At 54.2% G+C, this 25,757-nt stretch overlaps 2 protein-coding genes across 2 annotated transcripts in view; both read left to right on the top strand.

Annotated features, from left to right (window-relative positions):
* Nucleotides 1-989: 989 nt before the first annotated feature.
* Ascl5 (achaete-scute family bHLH transcription factor 5) lies at nt 990-1,614 on the top strand. Its single transcript, XM_051183202.1, has one exon. The coding sequence runs from the start codon at nt 1,017-1,019 to the stop codon at nt 1,581-1,583; it is 567 nt and encodes a 188-aa protein (XP_051039159.1). The 5' UTR covers nt 990-1,016; the 3' UTR covers nt 1,584-1,614.
* A 1,447-nt stretch (nt 1,615-3,061) lies between these two features.
* The window catches only part of Cacna1s (calcium voltage-gated channel subunit alpha1 S), a 53,550-nt gene continuing 30,854 nt past the window's right edge, over nt 3,062-25,757 (top strand). The window contains exons 1-12 of the mRNA XM_051183206.1: nt 3,062-3,222; nt 4,383-4,488; nt 13,381-13,520; nt 14,754-14,896; nt 15,027-15,179; nt 16,570-16,775; nt 18,013-18,116; nt 19,799-19,944; nt 20,633-20,714; nt 22,854-23,014; nt 23,289-23,514; nt 24,494-24,701. Of these exons, the coding sequence (XP_051039163.1) occupies nt 3,071-3,222; nt 4,383-4,488; nt 13,381-13,520; nt 14,754-14,896; nt 15,027-15,179; nt 16,570-16,775; nt 18,013-18,116; nt 19,799-19,944; nt 20,633-20,714; nt 22,854-23,014; nt 23,289-23,514; nt 24,494-24,701 (1,827 nt within the window). The 5' untranslated portion in view covers nt 3,062-3,070. The remainder of the gene's footprint in view (nt 3,223-4,382; nt 4,489-13,380; nt 13,521-14,753; nt 14,897-15,026; nt 15,180-16,569; nt 16,776-18,012; nt 18,117-19,798; nt 19,945-20,632; nt 20,715-22,853; nt 23,015-23,288; nt 23,515-24,493; nt 24,702-25,757) is intronic.

Genomic DNA, 25,757 nt, shown 5'->3' with positions numbered 1-25,757 from the left:
AGCAGCTTTGAAAGATCAAACAACGCCTGAGTTCTTCGTAACCAGAGTTGTCTCCACTCACCAGAGAGGCAGACTTCTGTGATGACTTGACATAGCCAAGGCAACCCCTCCTGCTAGCTCCACAGGCTTCTTTAAAGTATTTTATTATTTTTAATCCTGTCTCTGTGTGTGGGTATGTACACACAAGCACAGGTGCCCACAGAGGCAAAGGGTCCTCTGCTGCTGGAATGACAGGCAGCTGGGAGGCCCTGATGTGGCTACTGGAAACCCAGCCTTTAGATGCAAGGCCCTGGGAGTTATCAGTATTGAGGTGATCAGCATCCTCAAAGGAACTGGCATTGATGGCCTCCAACATCAGCCAGGCCAGGTACCGGGTGCTCTGTGGTATCATTTCCCCCCTATGGAAATCTGACTCACTTGACTACTGAGTGATGAACACAAGATTTGAGCTCTCCCCAGAGCGGTACTCTTCCCTCCTGATCACATCTGGAGGCGGGAGCGTCCCGAGGGTCTTTCCTTATTGATGCGTTCACTCTTCTCTGCTTTCAGCAAAATTCTGCGACCTCTTCTGAAGAGCTGCCACACACGCTGCCCTCACCGCTTCCCTGCAGCTTGGGGATCCCGCAACAAGGGCCGATGAAGAACAAGAACTAAGCACCGAAGGACTTGGACGTGCATGCTGGCAGCTGGGGCCAGGAGCAGGTGCCGGCAAGACTCGCACATCACGCAGATCACGAAGGCCAGGGAAGCCCGCCAGAGTGCTGGGATTACTCAATGCAGGGCAGCACAAGCATGATCCCAGCAGGTACCTGCTGAGCCTCTACAAGGCCCTGCACTTGTCCAGAGCTATGAGTCACTTTAAGAAGTCCAGGCCAACCCAAAGAAGCAAAATGAAGCCTTAGCAACTGGCCAAGAGCTGCCAGCGATGTGACTCGTCCCCGTGGTCAGGACCACACAGAGCCCGAGCAGAGGCCTTCGATAAGGGCCTCACTCTGGGTCCAGCCCGACGGGTGGCAATGACCAGCAACTTCTGCCGGGCCCTGGTGGACCGCGGGGCTCCCAGCGGCATGCAGCTGGGTGTCGTGGCCCCTGCAGGACAGACGCCGCTGGCAGCCACTGAGCCCCTGGGCAACGTGCCCTTCCTGCTGTACCCGGGTCACGCCGAGCCCCCTTACTACGACGCCTATGCTGGGGTGTTCCCGTACGTGCCCTTTCCGGGAGCCTTCGGGGTCTACGACTACCCGTTCGAGCCCGCCTTTATCCAGAAGCGCAACGAGCGCGAGCGGCAGCGCGTCAAGTGCGTAAACGAGGGCTACGCGCGCCTCCGCGGCCACCTCCCCGGCGCCCTGGCCGAGAAGCGGCTCAGCAAGGTGGAGACGCTGCGCGCCGCCATCCGCTACATCAAGTACCTGCAGGAGCTGCTGAGCGCCAGCCCCGACGGCGAGCCACCCGCCGCCACCTCCCTGCCGCCGGCCCGCGCCGGCCAGGGCAACGCGCCGCAGCCCCCCTTCCTGGTGGCCGAGGCCAGGGGGTCCTCCTCCTTCTCCTCACCTTTCTTGGAGTCGGAGGAACACGGCCTTTGATCGGGGCAGAGGCCTCGGTTTGTCCCTCTAGGGAACAGTAATGGGGGCTGGGTCATCTGCGCTGGGCGGGACAGGGATGCTCAAGGGCTGTGCTACCACCTGCATCCTCTTGAGCCAAAAGTGCGGACCTGGCGTAGGTGGGGTGAGATGGGGATCTCAGAAGGTGGTGAGGGCAGTGAGCAGCGGAGCCTTGGGCAGCTCCTGGACCTGACTGCCGTTTGGCCACAGGGCGGCCCTGCTGTCCGCCACAGCACCAAGTCCCCTGGAAGCGGCCGCACTTTGACTTTTATGTGTCATGCCTGGGTCTTCCACAAGATGGCCTCAAACACTAGCGGGGAGCTTGATTACCTCTAGAGAGCAGGAATTCCAGAGGGAGGGAGGCGGGGCAGCTGCTTGAATCCGCACCCTGACACTGACAGACTCGAGAGAAGGGTGTGTGTGTGTGTGTGTGTGTGTGTGTGTGTGTGCGCGCGCGCGCGCACTTCTGTCGCTGGTGCTCATTGACTTCCTTGACAGCAAGTAGCAAGTGATCACCTCCCTTCTCCCACCCTTGGAAATAGTCTTCTGGTCTTTTCCCAGGTTAAGGACTTTGATCCCTTCCCAGCCCCCAAGACTTGTAAACTTCTAGGCTCTATGGACACCGTGTTTACATCAAGGGCTGAATAAAAGGACTGTTGAATTTTGTGATTCGTGAACTACTGTCTATACCACTACCATGTTCCTCTTCTTCATTTAATTCCCCGGGCCCAGAATACTTGCTTCAAAGGTGTATGGGGGTGTTTGCTAGCTATGCAGTCAACTAACTTTTCCAGAGAGCTGGATGCATGCTGAGACTATTTGCTAGAGGGCTCTTGGTTCCAGAGAGGAAGCACACAGACCTTGTATAATGACAGATATGAGGGGCAGGGACTATTGAGAGCCATGGACATTCAAGGTTGCCTGGCAGTCCTTCTCCCCAGTGGCCGAGAAGTCTGATCCTCACAGATACTGAGACAGTAGGGGACATATGCTGAGCTAGCCCAGCGCCTTCTCTGGACAGAGTCATGGAGCTAGGGTCGGGGGAACCTTAATCTCAGCGTGAGGGACCTGTCTAGTTTGTGGCTCCACACCTCAGGCTTCCTCTCCCTGAACCCCATTGCCCAGCTACAAAGACTTCCTGTCTCTCAGTGTCCGTGCCCCATCTCAGGCCTGGGTGTAAGTCAGCCCTTTATATCCAGCCCTTACCCTCCTTGGGGGCAGTTTGGGATGTCACTGGCTGCTCTGGGAGGCATGACAGCTGCCTGACCTCAGGAGCTTGGGCTGGGCAGAACGGGCTAATTTTACTCGCTGGGAGCAGAGAGAGTAATCCACCCACCCCCACGCCTGCCCTGTCTGATTGCCTCAGCAAGACAGGCTCAGTCAGGCCCAGTCCCCAAGGTGGGGGCATTGGAGACACAGGAGGACGGTGGGCTGGGGGAGCACGGGAAAAGAGGGGAGTCAAGAAAACCATGGAGCCGTCCTCCCCCCAGGATGAGGGCCTGAGGAAGAAACAGCCCAAGAAACCTGTTCCTGAGATTCTGCCGAGGCCACCCCGAGCCTTGTTCTGCTTGACTCTTGAGAACCCCCTGAGGAAGGCCTGTATCAGCATCGTGGAGTGGAAGTATCCTTAGTACCTGAGCAAGAGGGAGTGGGGGGAGGGCCCGGGAGGCAGGAGAGGGGATGGAGTGTCCAGAGAGCTCAGGCGTGTAGCACCAGGGTGACTGGGCTCCTGGAAGGGGGTGAACCTCAGGCACGCATGCTGAATCTTGGCTAAGGCAGGAAGGAAGGAGATCCTCCTGGGGCCTGAGGAGGCCACTCTGGTCGTAGGCAACGGCCAGAGATAGCAAGTGGTCATCTTGGGGAAGGCCTGTGCTCATGGGAGCTGTTTCTAAGTGTGAACTATCTCTGTCCTCATGGGCACCACTCCACGGTTTTGAATAAGATGGACAGAGTAGGGTCTCCGAGGAAGTCCTCCATGGTGACGGGGGTTTGGGGGCGGGGGAAGTGACAACTTCCACTGGCTCAAGGCTCGGTTACAAATGGAGCTGGCCAAATGGATTTGAGGGAAGGCCCTACTCTTAGTGGTGTTGCTGGATGCTGGGACGCAACCTTGCGTGTTCCGCTCAGTAGTGCCCTGGGGACAGGGGCCGTGGCGTCTCTCTGGGTTTGCATGAGTTCTGGAAGAATGATGAAAATGTCTGGGTTATTTGGGGGAAAGGAGGGGCTGCAGACTGTGCCGAGTGGGCGCTGAGAGTCAGGGATATTTGAAATATTTTTGACATGCTCTGGAAGGGTAGGATTCCATCAGCTGTTCCTGAGGGGTGGGGTGGTGGAGAACCGGGGATAACTGGAAGGGTAAGGGAGATTCGGAACCATATAGAGAGGGTGATTTCCATAGAGACTGATTCCAGTAGCTGCGCTGTGTCAGACAGCGCCACCTCCTGACCCGCCCTCCTCGCCTGTGTGAAGGGTGGGTTTCAGAGCTCCCTTTGGAGATGGTTGCCTGGGGAGGGGGACAGGTGTATCTGGGAAGGGGATGTGTCAGTGCCACCCAGTGCACATGAGAGTGTGCACAGAGCTCTGAAAAACTTGCTTTCCCTCCATTTTCCATCTTCCCCCAGACTCCCTGGCCATTTTGGGAGACAAGCCCCCACACACCACCTGACTATCTCTTAGCATTGTAGTGATTTCCAGACTGGCCTTTAGTGGTCTCTTCCTCCCCACCCCCGACCCCACACATCCCACAGGTGACTCGAGGGCTCTCCTTAACCCTGGCACCAGACCCTTCGAGACCATCATCTTGCTCACCATCTTTGCCAACTGTGTGGCCCTGGCAGTGTACCTCCCCATGCCCGAAGATGACAACAATACACTGAACCTCGGCCTGGTAAGAGAACCTTCCCTCCCTTCCTCTTGCATTCCTTGGCCCCTGCCAGGAGTCACCCCTGGGCTTTGCTCTGCTGGGAGAAACTGGAGCCTTGACTCCACACTGACCACACACACTACCAGAGCTGCTCAGTGGCCCTGCAGCTTGCCAGACCGAACCCGTGCAGCTCAGATCTATGATGTCCACCAGTCAGCATTCACCATGCCAAGCACCGAACAGGCGTAAACCTCCCCAAAGCAGTGCCAGTTGACAGATGTGGGAGTTGGGGAGCAGCGGGGTGAGCCGGGGAGCCGGGCACGCACCTCCTCCCTTGGACAGAATCCAGAATGCTGCTCCCAAGGAGCTCACCTCCTAGGGGCATGTGATATAGAAGTCTCCAGAAAGGGCATTACATACAGACCTGCACACACACTCTCTCTCCCACCCTATGGCCAGCAACGTACCAAGTTCTGTACCGAGTAGTTTTCATTATTGGATTATAGAATCTCCGCAGCAATCTCCATGGTATAATATTAGATTATCTGAAAGTAAATAACTGAATAAACAAAACACAAACCTTCTCTTGATAACACTGAGGATTGGGGTTTGGGAACATCATGTAGGACAGCCCCCATATAAGCTCCCAACAGGGCCTCATTCCCTGGCGGCTTTACTGACTTTGAAACTTGCTCTTAAATTTATTTTTTTAAATATTTTTATTTTCAAATTATGTGTGTACATGCGTGAGTCTGTGTGGGTGCTTAGTGTGTCCTTGGGTGCCAGAAGATGGCATTGGATCCCCCTGAAACTAGAGTTAATGCAGTTGTGAGGTGGCCAGCATGGTACTGGGAACTGAACTCGGGTCCTCCTGTTGGCTGTATCCCCAAGGTGGTAAACAGAATGAGGACCCCCCAGAGAAGCCACCTCCCACTGAGACACAAAGAGCAGATTGGGGCTATGACTCCATGATGAGGTACTTGCTTAGCATCCAGAAGGGGTTCTACTCTAGTACTATGAATAGTAGTAGTAGTAATAATAATAGTAATAATAATAATAACAACAACAACCACCAACAGGAGAGGATGGAGCTCCATTCTCCAGGACTCCCCTGTACTGAAACCAGAGGGCTCGGGGACAGGAGTTCCATCTGCATGCACCCAGGGCCAGAAAGAAAAGTGTGTGCCTCAGCCTCTCCTGGGGCTGGTTTCCATGGTGATCTATTCTGAACTGGGGAGAAGCTTGATGCTAAATGCGTGTTTGCTGGGAGTGGAAATAACTGAGTTTCTAGATTGGAGAGGGCGTGGCACTAATGAGGACAGGACCAACGCAGCCTCTGCAGTCAGGGAAGCTGCGGCGTGCAGCCAGCCCTTCTGCAGCAGAAGCCCAGTCTCCCGTGTCCGTGGGTTTAGGGAGAGTTACTTCATGACTTCGGAATTCGGTGTCATGTGAGCTTCACCAAGTCCATTGCCTTTGGTGCTGAGTGCTTGTGTTCCTGCCACCGGGAAGACGGACACGAAAGGGTTCCCGGGGATCATTGGTCAACTGTCCTAGCTGGGTCAGTGAGCCCTAGGTCCCAGTGAGAGGCTCTGCCTCAAAAAACAAGGTGGCCAGCTCCTGGGGAATGATACCCTAGATTGCCCTTTGGTCTCCATATGCACGGACACACATGTACACACACCTGCACACACAGGAACATGTGTACATACCCATATGGACACACACACACAGAGATAAGGAGTTGAGTAGTTTTTTTGTTTGTTTGCTTTGCAAGAAACTGCCTTCTTTTAAGGACATTAAACCATAACTTAGGGATTACACGATCTTCCACTTTGAAAGCAAAATGGTTTGAGGAATAGTCCTGTGGTCTGTGGGCTGGAATTGAAGCTCTTCAGTCAAGTCTAGAGCCCAGAGACATATCATAGTAAGTGTTCTGGAAGAGGGCCAGCTGGCCAGCTATGGGACACTGGCCACCTGGGAATAACTCTAATCTGAAGTCCAAAGAGAACAGGCCACACCAAGCATCATCGGAAGCTTCTTCCTGAGTCTTCCTGGGCTTCCTGAGGCCTCCTCACCACGTGTCCCTGACTCCCGGAAGAGGACAGTGAGAGAGGACAGGGCAGATTAAACCTCTCATTATTATTTTGGCTACTTAGGAGCCTACACAAAGCTGGCAATATTCCCGTCGCCTACAGCAACACTTAGCTTTTAAAAGTGGAGGCTCTGGGATGAAATCTGAATTGATTTTCTTGTTCATCTTATGAATATATATTTAGTACCCATGATAGGCCTGGAGATACTCCAGAGATGGACAGTTCCCATCTTTACAGAGCTCAACTAATTTAGTCAATTAAGCAAATAATTGCAATGTAAACCACTCAAATATGTGCTTTAAAATGAAGCCAGGAGCAAGTAAGGTCTGAGGGAGAGAACATAGACTAGTCTTGGGGTCGGGCTCCCCAAAAGATAGAATATTTAACCCAAGGCCTGGAGGATGTGGGCAGGGCCTGCCTTGTGGCTGTGATCTGTTAAGAGCTCTATCCGCCTTGGAGTGAATGCTCTTGGTCATGGCATTGAAGTTTTAGTATCACCTTTGAATTTAGGTTTTATAAGTAGAGTTCACTGGGACAGTGACCCGTACTCTGGGAGCTTGGAGAATCAGCTCCCACATATTCAAATTCCACCACTCCAAGCACAGGCTCTTAGAGTCATCCCTCCCTGGGGCCGTAGGCTCCCTGTGAGTGGTGTAGCATGGTGGTTAGGGCGATGGGTCTGGACCGGAATGGATACTCTTGAGTCCTAGGCCTTTATGGAGACATGCTCTCGGACATGTGTGACCTCCATGTTCCTTCGGCATCCTTGTTTGTGGTGGAATAACCCGGTATACTTGGGAGAGGCTTCTGTGTGAATGAGGGTCCTTTAGACTGTAGCGCCTTGTACATAAACCTTGGGTGCTTCCTGTCGAGGGTTCACCTTTCTCCAGAGTGGGTGACCCAGCCAGGCAGCCCCTGATCACTAGATCCCAAGGTTGTTCTAGAGTCCAAGGATATAATCCACAGTAGCTGTGTCAAATGATTGTGTCAGATAAAAGAAAACCCTTCCTTCTGTTGGGGAAATGTACTTCAGTGATAATAGCATGCATAAGACCTAGGTTTGATCTCCAATAGTGGGGGCAAAATCCCTCGTGGCCCAACCTGCCATCTGCCCTTGCTTTCTTTAGCCCCTCCGTTTGAGGCCCCAGTGTGCCCGAGCAGCCTTCCCAGTTCCCCATCATGGGCAGCAGCGGCACTGAGTGTTTGCCGAGGGCTCACACTCTATCCAGTATGGTTCAGACACAAAGAGGCTAAATCACACCACCCAGAGCAACTGGCTTACAGGTGAAACCGCTCAGCACTAGAAGAAAGAAGGTGGGGATGAAGCAATCAGGGCGCTGGCTCCTCGCTGTGGCCCTGCTTCTCCTGACTCCCGGAACCGCTGCCCAGGACAGAAGCCTGACTGCGGCTTGGCACAGGGTAGAGATGCAGGCTGTGGCTGGTGCATCCTGCTCAGCAGTCTCTCAGGACAATGGAGGCTGAGGTGGGGGGGGATTCCCAAAAGGATGCCATCGTCAGCGAAGTGAGGGGATGGGTGAACACATCTACCCACAGCTGGGAAGCAAGACTAGAACCCAGGGCCTGCATCCCAGCCCAGACCCAGACTCTCCTGTCCTGCCCCAAAACCCAAGCTCCTGGTCTGACTCCAATGGTGCTAAAAGGGAGTTTAGGGAAGGCAACCTGAGGAGACCCATGGGAATCTCAGAGTCCCTAATTACCCGTTAGAAACAGCTACAATCTCTTCTTTCGCCCTCAAAGAAATCGGGTGTCAAAGGGAGACTCCCGGGAAGTGAGCGTACTGATGTATGCAGAAGAGGAACACAGGACAGCAGTTAGCCCAACTCACAAGACAGCAGGCAGGCAGTGGATAAGGCTGGTTCACAGAGCGCTGGAGGAAGAGGGGTTAGCGGAGGAGCAGGATTCGTGGGGTATGCACAGCCTGCAGACAAGAACACTAACCCCCCCCCCGCTAACCCCGCCCCCCCGGGCTGTTTCTCCACTGGGAAGAGCCCGATAATGAGAAGGAAACCCCCTCGAGGCAGTGGTTTCGAAGGAGGGACAGGAGGAGACTTCTGCCTGTGGAGGGACATTTTCAGTGTCTAGAATCATGGAGGTGGGGACAGGGACACATGTACCGGCACAGGGTTATCTAACCCCAATGCCAGTTAGGGCTGAGGTTGAGGGACCCTGCCTTAGACAGCTTTTAGAATATTCTTCTGTGGGGCTGGCCAGGTGGCTCAGTAGATAGATAAGGATGTCTGCTGCCCAGGCTGATGACCTGGGTAAGACTCGCCAGGACCCACATGGTAAAAGGAGAGTACCAGCTCTTGTCCTCTGGCTTCTACACTCATCCTCCTCCAACAAACCAACAAATACTTTAATAATAATAATAATAATAATAATAATAATAATAATAAAATTACATCCGGACATTACAAAAGTCCTGGCAGCCTGGTTCCAATCTCTGGGTGATTTTTCCTAACAGCCATAGGAGACATTGCCTGCTCGAGACTCTGTGAGTCGCTCCTCAGACTGCGGGCGGTTCAGCCCCTCCTTGGCTCCAGAGCAGCCAGCCCTAAGCCATCATAGGACACTCTAGGCCTCTGCCCCATTCCTGGGGTTCAGGTTTCCAGCCAGCGTCCTCTGCAAACCTGGAGGCTAAGCCTCTGGCAGCCAGGGTATTTGTCTTTTTGTAGGGTCCAGAATGTCCTGCTGACGCCTGCGCCTGTGATCCACTCTGCCTCGCCATCTGGGGAAGCTGGGCCTTTGGCAGGGCCCCATGCTGGCCTTAGCTTTCAGAGCATAGACACCAGGTTGTTCTAGAACAGTCTGGGGGGTGTAGTGACCAAGGGATGCCTGGCTGGCTCACCCACTCTGAGGAAAAAGGGGACTCTCAACATGGAGGTCCTAATATTGATGTTCAAGAAACGCTCCCCATAAGTTCCGTGAAAACAACACAGATTCTCGGCTTTTGCCCCCCGCCCCCCCCCCGGAGTTTACCCTACCTGCTGTACACACTCATCTCCCTTCCCGGACACTCTGTTTCTTGCTCGATCTGCTCCAGACTGAAGAACCAAATGGGGCTAAACAACAAAAGTCCTTGGAGACTCTTCCGGTATGTGCCATGCTCTGCAGCCTTTTGGGGACGCTAGGGGCAGAGCCAGGAGCATTCAATCAGACACGCCTGCACCTTTGTCCACATCTCCCTACACTCAGCCTCCATTGCCCTGTCCTGAGCAGGGGCCAGCGCCTCCCCTTTCAGAACGGTTAGCTCTCTGTGGTGTGGCCTCACTCACAGCCTGTTACAAAGGGATGACACAACAGGAGTCCCTTCGATTTGCCCTCTGCCCTTCCAGCAACCATAGCCCACAGCCAAAGTTGTACTGTGCTCAGGACTGCAGGGACAGTGTGTGGTTATGGGCAGGGCCCGACAAATGCCTGTCTGAGGATGCTTCTCCCTGTCCAGTGTGGACTGGTGGTTCAGACTGTGGAGTTTTAGACTCTGCCGCTCGGCTCTGATGCTCATCTCTCTCTGTGCGTTGGCTCGTTTATCCATAAAGTGGGAGAGAGAGTACTTAGTGGGCAAGGGTTCCATTAACGAGCGCGTGTGGCTGAAACAGGTCCTGGCATGTAAGTGGCTGCTTAAGAAGGCTTTAGTTGTTATTCTTGTTATCGGCCAAGACAGTCCCTCCCCTCCCCCCCCCACCCCCCATCCCCCGCCAACCCTCCTAGGTTAGGCTTTCTGCTTTCCACACCCCCTCTCCTGTCACTCAGCCACATCCCCAGAGCTAGACAGTCTGCCCACTTGACCTGAAGAGGCCTGAGTGGAGGAGGAGGAGCAGGGGCATAGAGTTGCCCCCTCCCCCTGGAGATGTAAGTTGGTGTGAGTGACCCGCCTAGGCCACGCCCATTTGAGCAAGGGTTCATCACACTAAATACAGCAACTTCGCTCACTCCTCAACTGGTCATTTTTCCAAACCCTGCAGTATGAGGGGTCAGGGAGATTCCAGGCCCAGGACTGTGGGAATGCCTGGCTCCCACATGCACAGATGCCGGACCTGTGCCCAGACTTACACCCCAAGTGCAGCTGTGAAACCCCGTTGGGGGCCTGTCTTTGAGGGGATCTCTTGCTGATGAAGGCCCTTGTGAGTGGAACTCTTGGAGCCTTTACCTCGTAGGCAGCAGCTTCCTAGACTTACCCTGAGGTCACTTGTTCTTGGGGCCGGCCAAAGCCATTGGGACTCCTACAGTCAGTACACACAGGAAGATGACCCTGCTCTAGGAGGCTACAGTTCAGCTGAGGCCATGGAGAACAGGGTCCCATGCAATACAGAAGACACGCCAGCTAGATTCTCCTGGGGGACAGTCATAGAAGTCATAGAAGTCTAGGTGAGCAAAGGCTCAGTGGCTAGGTCATCCCGCTGGACAGGCCAGTGTCCTGCCAATGGCGAAGGTCAAGGTCAGCAGGGGTCATTTCTTAAGAGGCCACCTACTCTATGGTTTACCTGCCAAACCACGTGCCATTGGAGACCAGGAGTGATGAGGAGAAGGGATCTAGGGGAGGAGGGGCCTACGAGCTTGCTTTGTGGCCAAGAGACAGACAGACAGACAGACAGACAGCAGCAGGTGCAGGCAGCTCTCTGGTATACATGGACAGCCGCCCGGCTGTGAGCACAGCAACTATTTTGGGTTCTGTTTCCCTTTCCCTCAACAGAATTTCTCCTGTCTGCTCTGTGGGGGTTGGATCAACCTGAAAAGTTACGTGCTGACTTAACTTCCCTCTGCATACATGTGCCTTTCCCTGAGAGACAGGCCTGACTCCTGGACACTTACCACACAGAGGGAAGGGCCGTCCAGCCGATTCCCAGGAGACTCTCCACAATGGTTTCACCCCCCTCTTCCTCTCAGCAGGGATGGTATCCAGACTGCCCTTGGCAGCTCTCTTGTATGGAGGCCCATGATGCTCAACCTGGGCCCCAGGAACAGCCCTGCGGATGGGGAGAATGTGGAGGGGCCTTTCAACCGCACACTATATTTTTGCAGGGAGAAAGCTCTGAGTTTACAAACTGAGGGGGAATTGGGGTAAAGGTTAAAATGAATAGGTCTAAGGAGGTGGTGGCACATGCCTTTAAATGCAGCCCTTAGGAAGCAGAGACAGGCGAATCTCTGAGTCCAAAGTCAGCCTGGTCTATAGAGCAAGTTCCAGGACAGCCAGGGCTACACATAAAAACCCTGTCTTGAAATATCAGACAACAAAAACAAAGAAGAATAGATCTAGCTCATGTATGCCTCTGTTTTTCCTTCTGCATCTTCCAAGACATTTCTGGGGTGGCCAGTTTCCCTATCTGGCCGTGCCCACAATAAAGGAACATGAGCCATAATAAAGAGACCCCTGAAGGGTTCTCGGAGAGACCCTAGTACTGGGGTGCTTTACTGGGAATGGGTGCTACTTGGAGATGGTAATGGAGAAACTGGGCTGTGGACGCAAACCCTCTCTGGTTAAAGCAAGGTCGCACGCACCAGCGAAGCCAGCCGCCTGCTGGGGTTCATCCTTGACACCCGTCAGAAGGCTAGGATTGTGCAGGGAGCCTGGAGGAGTGGAGCTATGGGAAACCGCCCAGCCAGGCTCAGACAGCTGCCTGAGGAGCAGTTTCAGCCTGGAGCCAGGCCGGAGGGAACTGCTTCTCAGTTAGAAATAGCTCTTGCCTGGGCCCTGACTGGAGAAAGGGGTGACCTGGATAAGCTCAGGGTGACCCAGAGGATCAGGCTACAGAACAGGGTATGGCGGAGTCAGCAAGGCCATCTTCAGGGTGAGGCTGAGCTGAAGTCCTGGCCCCTCGGCAGCACTCCATTTTCTCATTCCCCTGCCTGGCGAGAGCTGCCTGCAGGCAGCTGTAGCGGATGTGATGCAAAGCGAAGGAGCCTGGTCAGCCCGAGGTGGTCACTGGGGTGCTGAGGCCACCCCACCCCACCTTTAGTCCACCGAGTGGTAGGAGAGGGGAAATACCCACACTGGAATCTGTCTGAGTTAGGGTTTCTGTTGCCGTGACAAAATACAATCACCAAGAGTAACTTGGAGAGGCTTTCATCTTACAGCTGTGAGATCTCCATCACCAAGGGAAGTCAAATGGAGGTTCTTGGGGTAGGAACATGGAGGCAGGAGCTGAGGCAGAAGTCAGGGAGGGACACCGTTCCCTGGCTTGTTCCTCCCGGCTTGCTCAACCTACTGTTTTTATACAACCCAGGCCCACCTGCTCGCAGTTGGCACCACCCACAGTGGGCTGGGCCCTCCTACACCAATCATTAATCAAAACAATGCCTGACAGACTTGTGTAGAGGCCAGTCTTACAAGGTACTTCCTCAACTGAGAGTCCTTTTCCCCCAAATGATTCTAGCTTGTGTCAAGTTGACAAAAAACAATTTTTCAAAAGCAAAAAACTAGCTAGTGTTGGATCATTGATTTAGTTCATCCAACTCTAGGTCCTGGAAGTAAGGTGGGAAATGGGCAGCAATTCTGCTGTGTTGTGGAGTTCATATCGGGTGCGGAAAGAGCTAATGAACGCTATAAAAGCACGTACATGGCCCTTTAGGCAGGCATTAAGAGGGCATCATGGAGCCTGGGAGAAGATCTGAAAAGTGAGTAGAGGCTCAGGTTGCGCTTGTTAAGGGGACAGCTCTTGAGTGAAGAGTTCAAAGGCATAGGGCTGTGTGTGTGGGAGCACCTAGCAGCATCTGGCCAGGGGACAGATGGGGCTCTGGTGAGGGGGAGCTGAGAGTGAGCAGCGGGAAGGTGTGACCATGTTTACCGCCTCCTCCCTTCCAGGAGAAACTGGAGTACTTCTTCCTCATCGTCTTCTCCATTGAGGGCGCCATGAAGATTATAGCCTACGGCTTCCTATTCCATCAGGATGCGTACCTGCGCAGTGGCTGGAACGTGCTAGACTTCATCATCGTCTTTCTGGGGTAAGAGCTGGCTGGGGGCTGGGGGTGGGGGTGGGAGCTGGGGACTTGGGATGGGGGCAGTCAGATCATCCCTGAACACTGCTGCAGACACTACCAGCAGCCTAGAGGCACGATGGGACCTCAGCGTTGTGCTGACCACCCCAGGGGTGAGGTCAGTGTTGGTGGGAGGTGAACCAGTGACCCCAGGACCTGCCTGCAGGTCACAGTCCCCTTCAGCAGCTCTAAGTCCCTCATGTTCCCCCAGCGGCGTGCAAGGGGACGTGTGAGTGCATCCAGTGACAACCTTTACATTTGTACATTGGTTCTACAGACCTACACTATGGTGTTACTGCAGTACCCGAATATAGACATCCAGTAGCCTGCCTTAGTGCGCTGAGCTGGCCACCAGACTCGGCAGCTCTGGTCCAGTTGGCTCTGGAGACAGAATCCCACAGTCCAGTGTGGGCAGACCTGGTGTCCCAGGCCGCTGTAAGTGGCCCACCTTCAGTGTGTCTTCATGAGATCTGTCTAGAGCCTGCACCCTGGATGCCTTTTTGCATATCCAGATGTCCCTCCTTATAAGTACACACGTTAAATTGGATTACAGCCCACCCGGATGACCTCATTTTAATGGCCCTATATTATTCCAGAGTTACGTCCTGAGTTCCCGGAGGTCCGTCCGACACTGCTAACTCGCTTATCTGCTGGTCTCTCAGTCAATGCCCCTCTCACCACAGGGAAAATTGAAGCACCCTCATGTCCCTCCCCCTCCCCCTCCCCCGCACCTCCCATCCCCCAATGAGGTGCTCATTGTCAGATGATGTTCCTGAATGGGCTTCAAAGCTCTGAAGGGGGAGGAGGGGAGCAGGAAGGTCCAGCACAGGCTGGAAGGCCATCCCTGGGGAGATCAGGAGAGAGAACTCCCTCTGGGTTCTTCCCTCTGCATCACTGATGACTGCGGGGCACATCTGCCGCTCACTGTGATGCTGTCAGCCTCAGGACCAGGGGCTGTACCCATGGTAACTCTTGTATCTCAGCCTGAAGTCTCCCTTTCCCTGCCCGGCGCCGTTCGTCGCCAGTAGATCGAAGGTGAACTTGGCATCGGATTCTGGAGCTTACAGTTGAGGCCCACGTTTGCCCCTGACCCCCTCCCAGGGTCCTGGCGCGTGGCAGGACACAGGGTCCTGGAGCAACGGGGCTCGGGCTCCTCCGATTGCTGACTGCCTTCTCTCGTCTTTCCCCTCCACCCTGCAGAGTCTTCACTGCGATTTTGGAACAAGTTAACGTTATTCAAACCAACACGGCCCCCATGAGCAGCAAAGGAGCCGGCCTGGATGTGAAGGCCCTGCGAGCTTTTCGTGTCCTCAGACCCCTTCGGCTGGTGTCAGGGGTACCCAGTGGGTGACAGTGTCTCTTCTCCCAAGCCCTGCTTTGCCCCTTGTGACCTGGCTGTCCCTCTGTTTATAGAGGGAAGGGCTTGAGACTATGAGGGGGCATGACTCCCCCCCCCCTTGCTGTTTGTGACAGGCCTTCAGGTAGTCCTCAATTCCATCTTCAAGGCGATGCTACCCCTGTTCCACATTGCCCTGCTCGTCCTCTTCATGGTCATCATCTACGCCATCATCGGGCTGGAGCTCTTCAAGGGCAAGATGCACAAAACCTGCTACTTCATTGGGACGGGTGAGCTATGCAGGACGGTGGAGGGGTAGAGGCCCCAGGTCAACTCCAAATGGGGCCGCCACAGCTGTTGAAGAAGCTCCGGGCCCCCACTGTCCACCTGGAAAGAGGCGTCTCCTGCCTGGATTCCTGACAATGGCAGTATGGACAGCTGCACTGGGTGCAGGGATCAGAGGCTGACCCTGGCCACAGCTTGCTTCTGTCTGCCCCAGGGGCTGTCTAGAATGAGTTCTGGAGCAACTTTGCAGGGGCCAAGCCATTAACCAGTGCTTTGAGCAGCAATATTCAAATGCTCCTCCCAGATCAGGGCCACCAGCTTGATAGAGCCAGGGACCCCAAGCTGACCACCACCGTCCTCCCCGGCCACCTTCAGAGCTCTGATTTGACGCTGTAACTGTGGTGAGGCAAGGGCACTGTGTTCCAAGGGTAACTTAATCTCAGAAAACAGCAGGATGCCGTAAAACATCCTCAGACAAAAGTGTTCCAGCGTGTTAGCAAAATTGCTGGATTTCAGTGGCTGGGGACAAGGTCCAATGGGTGAAGTCTCACTGTGCAAGCATAAGGACTTGAGTGTGGGTCCCCAGAACTCATGTGAAAAGTCAGGGCCAGTAGCGCTAAGGTGGAGACAGGCCAGCCCACATAGACAGCCAGAGACCCTGTCTCAAGAGGGAAAGTAGGCCGGGCGGTGGTGGCACAAGCCTTTAGTCCCAGCACTGGGGAGGCAGAGGCAGGTGGATCTCTGTGAGTTTGAAGCCAGCCTGGTCTACAAGAGCTAGTTTCAGGACAGGCTCCATAACAATATAGAGAAACCCTGTCCCAAAAAAAAAAAAAAAAAAAAAAAAAAAAAGGAAGAAGAAACCTGATGTTGACCTTTGACCTTCGTATGCAATAGCGCACATGTACATACACGCTCACACACACACAGAGAAAGAGAGAGTTTTGGAGGAAATAAAAGACCCCTGGGGCACACAGAGAGTGTGGTCTGATCTGAAGCCCGACAGCACCCTCCCTAGATGGACCTGGCCCTGTGTACACTGTGACTTGCGCAGCTCAGCCCAGTGTGGTTGGAACAGCTCCGCTTTGACTCCCCAAACTGAACCTCAGCTCAGCGCACGGGAGCCCGAGTCCCCAGCCGCCGCCAGCTGGGCAGTGGGCCCCTCTTTAAATCTCAGAAGGGACAAAGACTCCTCTGGTGGCTCGGCTTCAGGGGACAGTTCGTCTCAGGGATGGTGCCTTCCAAAGTTCTTCCAGTCCTTCTAAATCCTGACTGTGACACCTGTAGGCGTCAACTGCCAGTTCTGGTCCTATCCTTCCTCACCTCTGTTACCCTGCTCTTGAGCACTTGCCTCCAGCACCGCCCCTTTGCCTAGCGCTGCTCTCTTTCTGCCTCTAGACATCGTGGCCACGGTGGAGAACGAGAAGCCTTCGCCCTGTGCGAGAACTGGCTCCGGGCGACCCTGCACCATCAACGGCAGCGAGTGCCGAGGAGGCTGGCCAGGACCCAACCATGGCATCACCCACTTCGACAACTTCGGCTTCTCTATGCTCACCGTGTACCAATGCATCTCCATGGAGGGGTGGACCGACGTCCTATACTGGGTGGGTCTGAGCCTCCGAACCATCCCTGCCTTCTAAAGGCTTACCGGGGGAGGAAGAAGGGCTTAAACGCCCACCCCAGAGGCCAGCCACTGGTCTGTGCCATTAGGCCTGTCTTACCTTCCCTGGGCATCCATGCAGGAGTATGACCTCTTTCTCATGCCTGGAGATTGTCTAGCATCCCCGGGGAAGGGCAGGTCTCATAGTGCAAGGTGTGCAAGACCCATGAAGGAGTTGAGGGATGGACATCAGCAGCTCTGAGTTCTGGTCTGAATGCCTGAATTCTCTCTAGAATGTCAGTGACTCCTCTCTGGTGTCGTGTGTCTTGGCCACTCGAGGGATGAGGAGCCTTTTAGGTCTTTCTCTTTGCCATTGGGGGAGATGGCTTTCTTATATAAACATCACTCCCCAGCCTCCCCAGCTATAAAGATAAAATACCACTCACGTCGTAGAGCTGGAGAGGAAACTTACAGAATTGTTAACTTTGCCTGATATATAATCATATAAGAAGTTTTCTTATTATGGCAAACTCTCTGTAAGGTATTGTGTTAGCCCTGTTGCATTCCTTATTAAATGTGTTGCGGCCCAACAACGGACAGCATCATTCCCATTTTACAGGTAAGGAAACTGAGGCTCAGGGAGGTTAAAGAGCGGTATCCATGAATCTAATGAGCAACCTAGCCAAGAATTGTGCTCTCACCCAGAACTCTCAAGCACAATGTAGGGCTGCCTGTGGGGTTAGAATTGTAAAACTGTCAGATGCTTTGCAAATATAGAGGATTAGTATGAACATTTCTCACAGGCTCACATTAGGGAAGCAGATGATTAAACACGTCAAAGGAACGTCACACATGCGATTTCATCTCCCCTACGCGTCTCGGAGGAGGGCACGCACCATCTCCTTATGAGGCAGATGAGAAACTGCTCAGAGATGTCGAGACACTTGGTCTTGTCACTTTGAAAAGTTTTGGCTGTAACGAAGTGGATTGCACATGGGGTCTAAGGGGCAGGTTAGGGGTCCCCTTAACTAGATGGACAAAGGATCTGCCTAGCCTGGGCCAGGTGCACAGACAGCAAGGGTCCCCTGGGAAGACAGTTCAGCCCAGATCTTGGGTCCCCAGGCTGGAAAACATCTTCCTGTGGCACCCAAATGGCCACTCCCTTATGGAGTCTGTGCAGACAGAACCGGAGACAGGAATTATCCTTCAGGTCAGAGAACTCACTCCTTTGTCTGGACCAGGTCAACGATGCCATCGGGAATGAGTGGCCCTGGATCTATTTCGTCACCCTCATTCTGTTGGGCTCCTTCTTCATCCTCAACCTGGTGCTGGGCGTCCTGAGCGGGTAAGAAAGGAATGGCAGCTGGAGGAGGGACCCCTCAGCTCATCTCTGAGCCCCACCGGTCCTTCGGAGCTAGGAAGGCAGGAGATGCATCCCTAAAGCTCGCAAGTTTCTCCCAGTTTTGCTTTCTCTTGTCCTCCAGGATCCACTCTCCTGTGTGAGTCTGTAAATCCAAACCCTCGCCCTGGGTGTGTGTGAGCACACACTGTAGGTCAAGCTTGTAGTACTTACTGCTTAGAGGCTGTGGGACCCTGCCTAATTCCCTAAGCTCTCCGTCGCTAATGAGTGCTGTGCTCGCAATTGTCTCAGGCTGTGGTCCATCCACCCCAGCCACAGTGATGGCCTAGCTGTAGCCTCCGCTCCTCTCTGGATGGACATCACCTTAGTCCAGAAGCACCCCCACCCCACCCCACCCCAACCCCACCCCACCCCACCCCAACCCCACCCCACCCCACCCCACCCCACCCCACCCGCGCCACTGGCAGCCTCTAAACAGAACTCAACAGTCTGAGAAGTTAGTTAGAGAAAAACCCATCTCCGCTCTCCATTGCGTTAACCGAAATGTCTGTTTCCTTTAATAATGAATGCAGGCAACTAACCGCAGTGGCATTAGCAGCGGCCGTGGATTTTCCTAATGGAAATCACGTGTCCGTTGCCGCCCTCCGCGTTACATTCATTATTGCCTGTGAAACGGGGCGGCGGTGGTCGTTAGAGCCGCAACCGGGTCCTTGCAGCTAACGAAAAGGCACCTGCGTCCCCTGCCTGCGTTGGCACTGGTTATATTTCACCTGGATCAGTTCCCTTTTTAATTCTGTGCGCTGAATTTGAGCGCTTTGTGACGTCATCCTGAGGGGTGGTCTGTGGGTGGGCTACCAAAAGCTTGGTGCACACAGTGGTCCCGAGCACCCAGCTGGACACACTTCCCGAGTGAGGTGGCTGTCCTGCAGGCAGACAGACAGACCCCTTCTGCCCCTGGGTTTAGACCCCTAACTGAGCCCCGGTCTCCTCCAAAGCACGCAGGGCTCTGAGAGGTGGCCCAGAGCTGCTCTCTGCTGGTCATAAGATGCCTTGCACCCCTCCAGGCTCCCCTAGTGTCCCAGGGGGTTTTCTCAGGTCAGGCCTTAAGTCTGTGAGCAGAAATCACCCTAGGATGGCTTAAAGGGCCAAGCGGTATGGTAAAATTGAGGCTCCTGGCTGGTTCTTCTGGAATAGTGGCATGGCCTGTCACCCCCTGACATCCGATAATAAACCCGCAGGAGGAAATGGGATCGTCTGGGAAGGACCTGGACTGTAACAGAGTTTGCACGTGTGCCTGGAGGTGGGGCTGGGGAAACTTTGAGGGTCCCTGGCCCACAGGCAGTGCCTTGGGGCAGAGGGCAGACATGCCCTGATCAGATATGTCCTGAGTTAAGGAAGCTCAGAGGGCACCAACCCTTTCCTCTCCCCTCCCCCCTCCCCCTCCTCTCCCCTCCCCCTCCTCTCCCCCTCTTCTCCCCTCCCCCCTCCTCTCCCCTCCCCCCCCCCCCCTCTTCTCCCCTCCCCCTCCTCTCCCCTCCCCCTCCTCCTCCCCCTCCTCTCCCCTCCTCTTCCCCTCTTCTCCCCTCCCCTCCTCTCCCCCTCCTCTCCCCTCCCCCATCCTGTCCCCCCTCCTCTCTCCCACTCTTATCTCCCTGGTTTTGTTTTAGGGAGTTCACCAAGGAGCGGGAGAAGGCCAAGTCCCGGGGAACCTTCCAAAAGCTCCGTGAGAAGCAGCAGCTGGAGGAAGACCTTCGAGGCTACATGAGCTGGATCACACAGGGCGAGGTCATGGACGTGGGGGACCTGAGAGAAGGTTGGGGCCCAGAGCCATGGCCAGCATCCCCTGCCCCTTACCCAGTCACTCCCTGGAGGGTGCAACCCTATGCAGCCCCCAAAAGTCTCAGGGTCACTGCTGCCCCGTGATGAAACACCACCACCAAAAGCAACTCAGGGAGGAAAGGGTTAATTTCTCTCACAGTTCCCTGATGCAGAGGCCACTGAGGGGTGCTGCTTACTGGCTTGCTCAGCCTGCTTTCTTATAGAATCCAGAATCTACCATCAGCCTCACCTACAATAGGGCCCTCCCAGTCGATCGATCACTAACTAAGAAAATGCTCTACAGGCTTGCCTCCTGCTCAGTGTTGTGGGGGCATTTTCTCCTCTCAATTGGGGTTCCCTCCTCTCAGATGACTCCAGCCTGTGTCAAGGTTATGTAAAATTAGCCAGCATACCCGCAGACCCACTGAGAAGGTATAGTGCTTCCTTTCAGAGGGTCGGCAATGCCCTGTGTAAAGCCTCAAGATGATAGAACCCAAATGCATACTGGGCTCTCTTCAGGTCATCCTGTGACCTGCCTGTGGTGGCTCCAGTTCATGGCAAGTCACAGCAGTGGGCTCACCAGGAGCCCACCGTCATAGGTGTCCTATCCAACAATGCCTGATCAAGTGTGTCTGCTCCCAAGGGACTCTGAAGGCTGCTAACTACATCTGTTCTGTCCCCAGGCAAGCTGTCTTTGGATGAAGGGGCTTCGGACACAGGGAGCTTGTATGAAATCGAGGGCTTGAACAAAATCATCCAGTTCATGTGAGTACCTGACCTGGGTGTGTCACGGGGCCAGAATCCACATACCTCTCCTCGTGCGTGGACCGCTTTCGATCCCTTAGAAAGGCCTATCTGAGAAAACAGGGCCAGTTCTCGATCTCAGAACCCAGCAATGTCTAGATGCCCAGGGGATGAGCAATCAGAGAGGGCCCTGAACCCATGACCTATTTATACATGGCTCAAGTTAAAACAGGAGCCCTTGGAGCAGCCAGCACATTCGGCTACACCCTCTGAGCAGATGATGCTGGGTGTTGGGAGTCTGTGAGAGATGAGGGAAGGTGTGGGGGGTGGCATGGAAGAAGGAGGTGGCCCTAGCTAAGAAGTCAGTGGCAAGAGGACACTCCAAGCTCTTATCTTTGCTTTGAGAAGAAGGCTGTGCCCCTTTTCAGATTCATACATAATTATAACCTTTGAAAGACCGGACAATAGAGAAAAACAGCAAAGAAAAAAAAAAAAAAAAAAAAAAAAGGGAAGATTCCTGCTGCCCTTCAAAGAAGTAACCATGGTAACAGATGTGTAATCTACTAAGATCCTTTCTGTATTTTCGTCTCTCTCTCTCTCTTTCTCTCTCTCTCTCTCTCACACACACACACACACACACACATGATCTCACACACGTACTCACACACACACATGATCTCACACACACACATGATCTCACACATGCACTCACACACACGATCTCACACACACACATGATCTCACACACACACTCACACACACATGATCTCTCACACACACACATACTTGATCTCACACACGTACTCACACACACACATGATCTCACACACACACTCACACACACACATGATCTCACACATGCACTCACACACACGATCTCACACACACACTCACACACACATGATCTCTCACACACACATACACACACATACATGATCTCTCACACACATGATCTCACACACATGTACACATACATGATCTCACACATGCACTCACACACACATGATCTCTCACACACATACATGATCTCTCACACACATACACATGATCCCACACACACACTCACACACACATACGATCTCACACATGCACTCACACACACACATACATGATCTCCCCCACACACACACACCAGGATATTTTGTTCTTCCTTTGCTTTTTGTATAATGGGATTATTCTTGTTAATTACTCTCACCATAAAGACTAAAACGATGACTGGTATATAGGAGATATTGAAGAATATTTGTTGAGTAAATGAATACACACTATCTTGTGACTTTTTTTTTCTTAAACTTCTCTGCTGGGGCCAATTTTCACATTTGCATGTACACGTGTATATGTGAAGATTAAGTGTATTTATTTTATGAATATAGAGGATTTGCCTGCATGCATTGTCTATGCACCACATACACACCTGGTGTCCACAGAGGCCAGAAAAGGGCATCAGATCCTCCGGAACTGGAGTTACAGATGGTCGTGAGACACCACGTGGGTTCTGGGAATTAAACCGGATTCTCCAGAGCAGCAGCCAGATCTCTTAACTGCTGAGCCATTTCTCTGCACCATACCAACACACAGATGAGCATGCACGCACGTGTACACACACACACACACACACACACACACCTCTATCACACAACTTGGGCTATGGAATGTCCCATGGTACAGACGCACCATTTATATTTAACCAAATTCTCCTGGTAAAGTATATCCCATTCTGGGTGGAATTCTGGGTCAAGGTTACGTGAGCCTAAACTTTAGTAAGTGCTGAGGGGTCACTCACCAAAAGGGTGTGCTAGCTAAGGAAACACCTTTCCTACACGCCCATCTGGAAATCCTCTTTGAGCTAGTAAAACTTCCTTTAGAAACGGGTAGATTTGGCACCGCGGTGTTCTTCAGCAGAAATTAATAAAATGCGTGGTGCTCTTGGCTTGTATCTATGTCTGGTGCCAGGCCAAGCGATTCTGCTTGCATTGTCTCATTTACTTCCCTGGGAGATCGCCGTTGCTGTGGTTCTCATTTGAAAGGCAGAACTTCGCTAATAAGGAGCCAGGTTTAGATTGGCCCAGCTCTACGGCCCATGCCCTTCGTGGAGAGCAAGTGTGGCTGGAGCGTGGCTAAGAGCAATGCAATGGCTCCCAATTCTCCTTTCTCCTGCAGTCGGCACTGGAGGCAGTGGAACCGCGTCCTCCGCTGGAAGTGCCACGACCTAGTGAAATCCAGGGTCTTCTATTGGCTGGTGATCCTGATCGTTGCCCTCAATACCTTGTCTATTGCCTCAGAGCACCATAACCAGCCGCTCTGGCTAACCCACTTGCAAGGTGAGTCAGACGGAATGGAGCCCGGGAGTGAGCAACTCTGTCCTCTCCTTCCCCCATTTGGCTTCTGGGGATCAAACTCAGGTCATCAGGCTTAGCAGCAAACACCTTTACCTACCGAGCCATCATGCTGGCCCTTTCCTACGTCCTGAAAATTAGAAAGGCTGACATGCCTTGGAAAGGTGGGACATGTGTGCTGGTAGAGGCTCACTTGGGGCAGGGACTAGGGGGAGGAAGAGGGCGGGACGCAATGCTCGGGCCCTGCTACCCTCTGCAGACGTCGCCAACCGCGTGCTGCTGGCCCTCTTCACCGTGGAGATGCTGATGAAGATGTACGGGCAGGGCCTGCGTCAGTACTTCATGTCCATCTTCAACCGCTTCGACTGTTTCGTGGTGTGCACCGGCATCCTGGAGATCCTGCTGGTGGAGTCAGGCGCCATGACAACACTGGGCATCTCTGTGCTCCGCTGCATCCGGCTCCTGAGGCTCTTCAAGGTCACCAAGTGAGTGCAGTCCCTCCTCCGCCTGGCCTAGGCCTCCTTTTCCTCCTGGAGGGGAGAGATCCTGCTCACACGGCTCGGCTCGCTTACACCGCTGGCTCACAACTCACACCACTCACTCACACCGCCCGCTCGCTCACACCACTCGCTCACACCGCCCGCTCACTCACACCGCCCGCTTGCTCACACCGCTTGCTCAGCTCACACCGCTTGCTCAGCTCACACCGCCAGCTCGAGGCCCGTTTCCCACATTTTGTCTCACGATTGTCTGTGTCAGGATAGGGGCAAGGGAGGAGCCAGGAAGAGGAGGAGAGGAGAAAAGGAAAGCTCTGGAAGGTTGAAGGAGAGGCAGAGAGGGGGAGAAATGTGGGAGGGAAAAGAAAGGAAGGGCACACGGGGGGGGGGGCAGAGAGAGATGGGGAAGGACACTTCATCTGTGTTTCTTCCCTCTGCGGGGACTTGTCAAGCCCCCCTTCCCTCCCTACACACACAGACCCCTGCGGGTGCTTGAACAACTCACTGTGCCTTTTCCAGAACGGTTGACACCGGTACAAAGTTACACCCATGGTGTCCTGTAACCACGCCCGTGACTGGGGTCTTTCCCTGAAAACACATCGCAACCCTGCATTTACAGGCTGTGATAGGTATGCTGTCCTCCACCGGGCTCCAGGCAACTGAAAGCACAGAGGCAGGGCTCTATGATGTTCTTAGCATTTGCCCAGTGCTGGCGTGAGCACGGGCCTTGGCACGTAAACCGCGAGGGCGGGCGTCCATTCTCAGCCCTGCTGAGGAGTGTGGAGTAATGGGCAGATGTCCGTCAGGACGCACGCACCGCGACGCCACGGATCCAGCCTGAGGAAGCCCTTTTTTGAGCTGTTCCTGGTGTTGAGTCATTGCCTCCAGCCCTCCCAAGCTTGGGAGAACCAGTGAGCAGGTCCGCGCCCGCATCCTGGGTCCTCACCTTGCTGCTCCTGCTCCGCAGGTACTGGACGTCTCTGAGCAACCTGGTGGCCTCGCTGCTCAACTCGATCCGCTCCATCGCCTCTCTGTTGCTGCTCCTCTTTCTCTTCATCGTCATCTTTGCGCTGCTGGGCATGCAGCTCTTTGGAGGCAGATACGACTTCGAAGACACGGAACTACGACGCAGCAACTTTGACAGCTTCCCCCAGGCCCTCATCAGCGTCTTCCAGGTAGGTGTCCTGTCTGTCAGTGGAGCCCCCGTTCTGGGAGGCTCCTGCTCCAACATCTGGGGAACACGTCACCTCCGCCGGGGAGCCTTTCTCTCAGCTGTCAGTTGAATTCAACATCCTTATCCCCTGTACCTCGAGCCATTGCAACGCCATGATATTTCTCTGTTTCCCCGGAGCTGTGCTGAATGACGCCTGTTCTGTCGGTTTCTTTTTGGTTCTTGGTGCCTGGCCGAGTGCTACAGCAGCTGATGTAAACACTTCCGGTAGACTGGGGGTTGGAGGTGCTCTGCTCACATCTCTAGGGCCAAGTGAGACAAGCTGAAAGCTCCCTGTGCAAGCTGGGAAAGCCACGGGCATCTGAGCCCCATTTTCTCACAGGAGAAGCATGGGAGCCAGCTACCTGTCTGCAAGAAGCCACTCCAGGGATCACGGCTGCAACTCAGAGAGTGCCCGTCAGGGCCACAGGCTCCCAGAGAGCTTTCTTAAAGTTGAGCATGGAAAAGTTCCCGCTCATGTCAGCAGGGTCTCACAAATGGCTCTGCCATGGCGAACCAGCAGGAGTGGCGGGGCCTTCAGTCGGCCCTGCAGACGGCTTCACTGCCTCACTGGCTGGCCAGGAGTGGTGCTTTTCAAGGGATTTGACATTGGTCCTATTTTTGGAGGCCAGGATAAGAGGCCTGGCTGAGAGGAGTCCACTTCAGCCTGGGGATTAAGAACAGAGTGGTGGCCCCATGATCAAACTCGACTCTGGAGAGGTTTGATAAGACTTTTTCCAACCACTCCAGGCAGACGGTCAATCTCGTGCTCCTACCCGGAGCCCACTCACCCCTCTTTCGAGCCCACTGGCTCCTCCCCCAGCCCGCACGCTCCTCCCCCAGCCCGCTGGCTCCTCCCCCAGCCCGCTGGCTCCTCCCCCAGCCCGCTGGCTCCTCCCCCAGCCCACACACTCCTCCCCCAGCCCACTGGCTCCTCCCCCAGCCTATTGGCTCCTCCCTCAGCCTGCACGCTCCTCCCCCAACCCACTGGCTCCTCCCCCAGCCCGCTGGCTCCTCCCCC

The sequence above is a fragment of the Phodopus roborovskii genome, unplaced genomic scaffold (assembly GCF_943737965.1).
Source record: "Phodopus roborovskii unplaced genomic scaffold, PHOROB, whole genome shotgun sequence".
Classification (NCBI taxonomy): Eukaryota; Metazoa; Chordata; class Mammalia; order Rodentia; family Cricetidae; genus Phodopus; species Phodopus roborovskii.
This window is presented reverse-complemented; position numbering and strand designations above follow the sequence as displayed.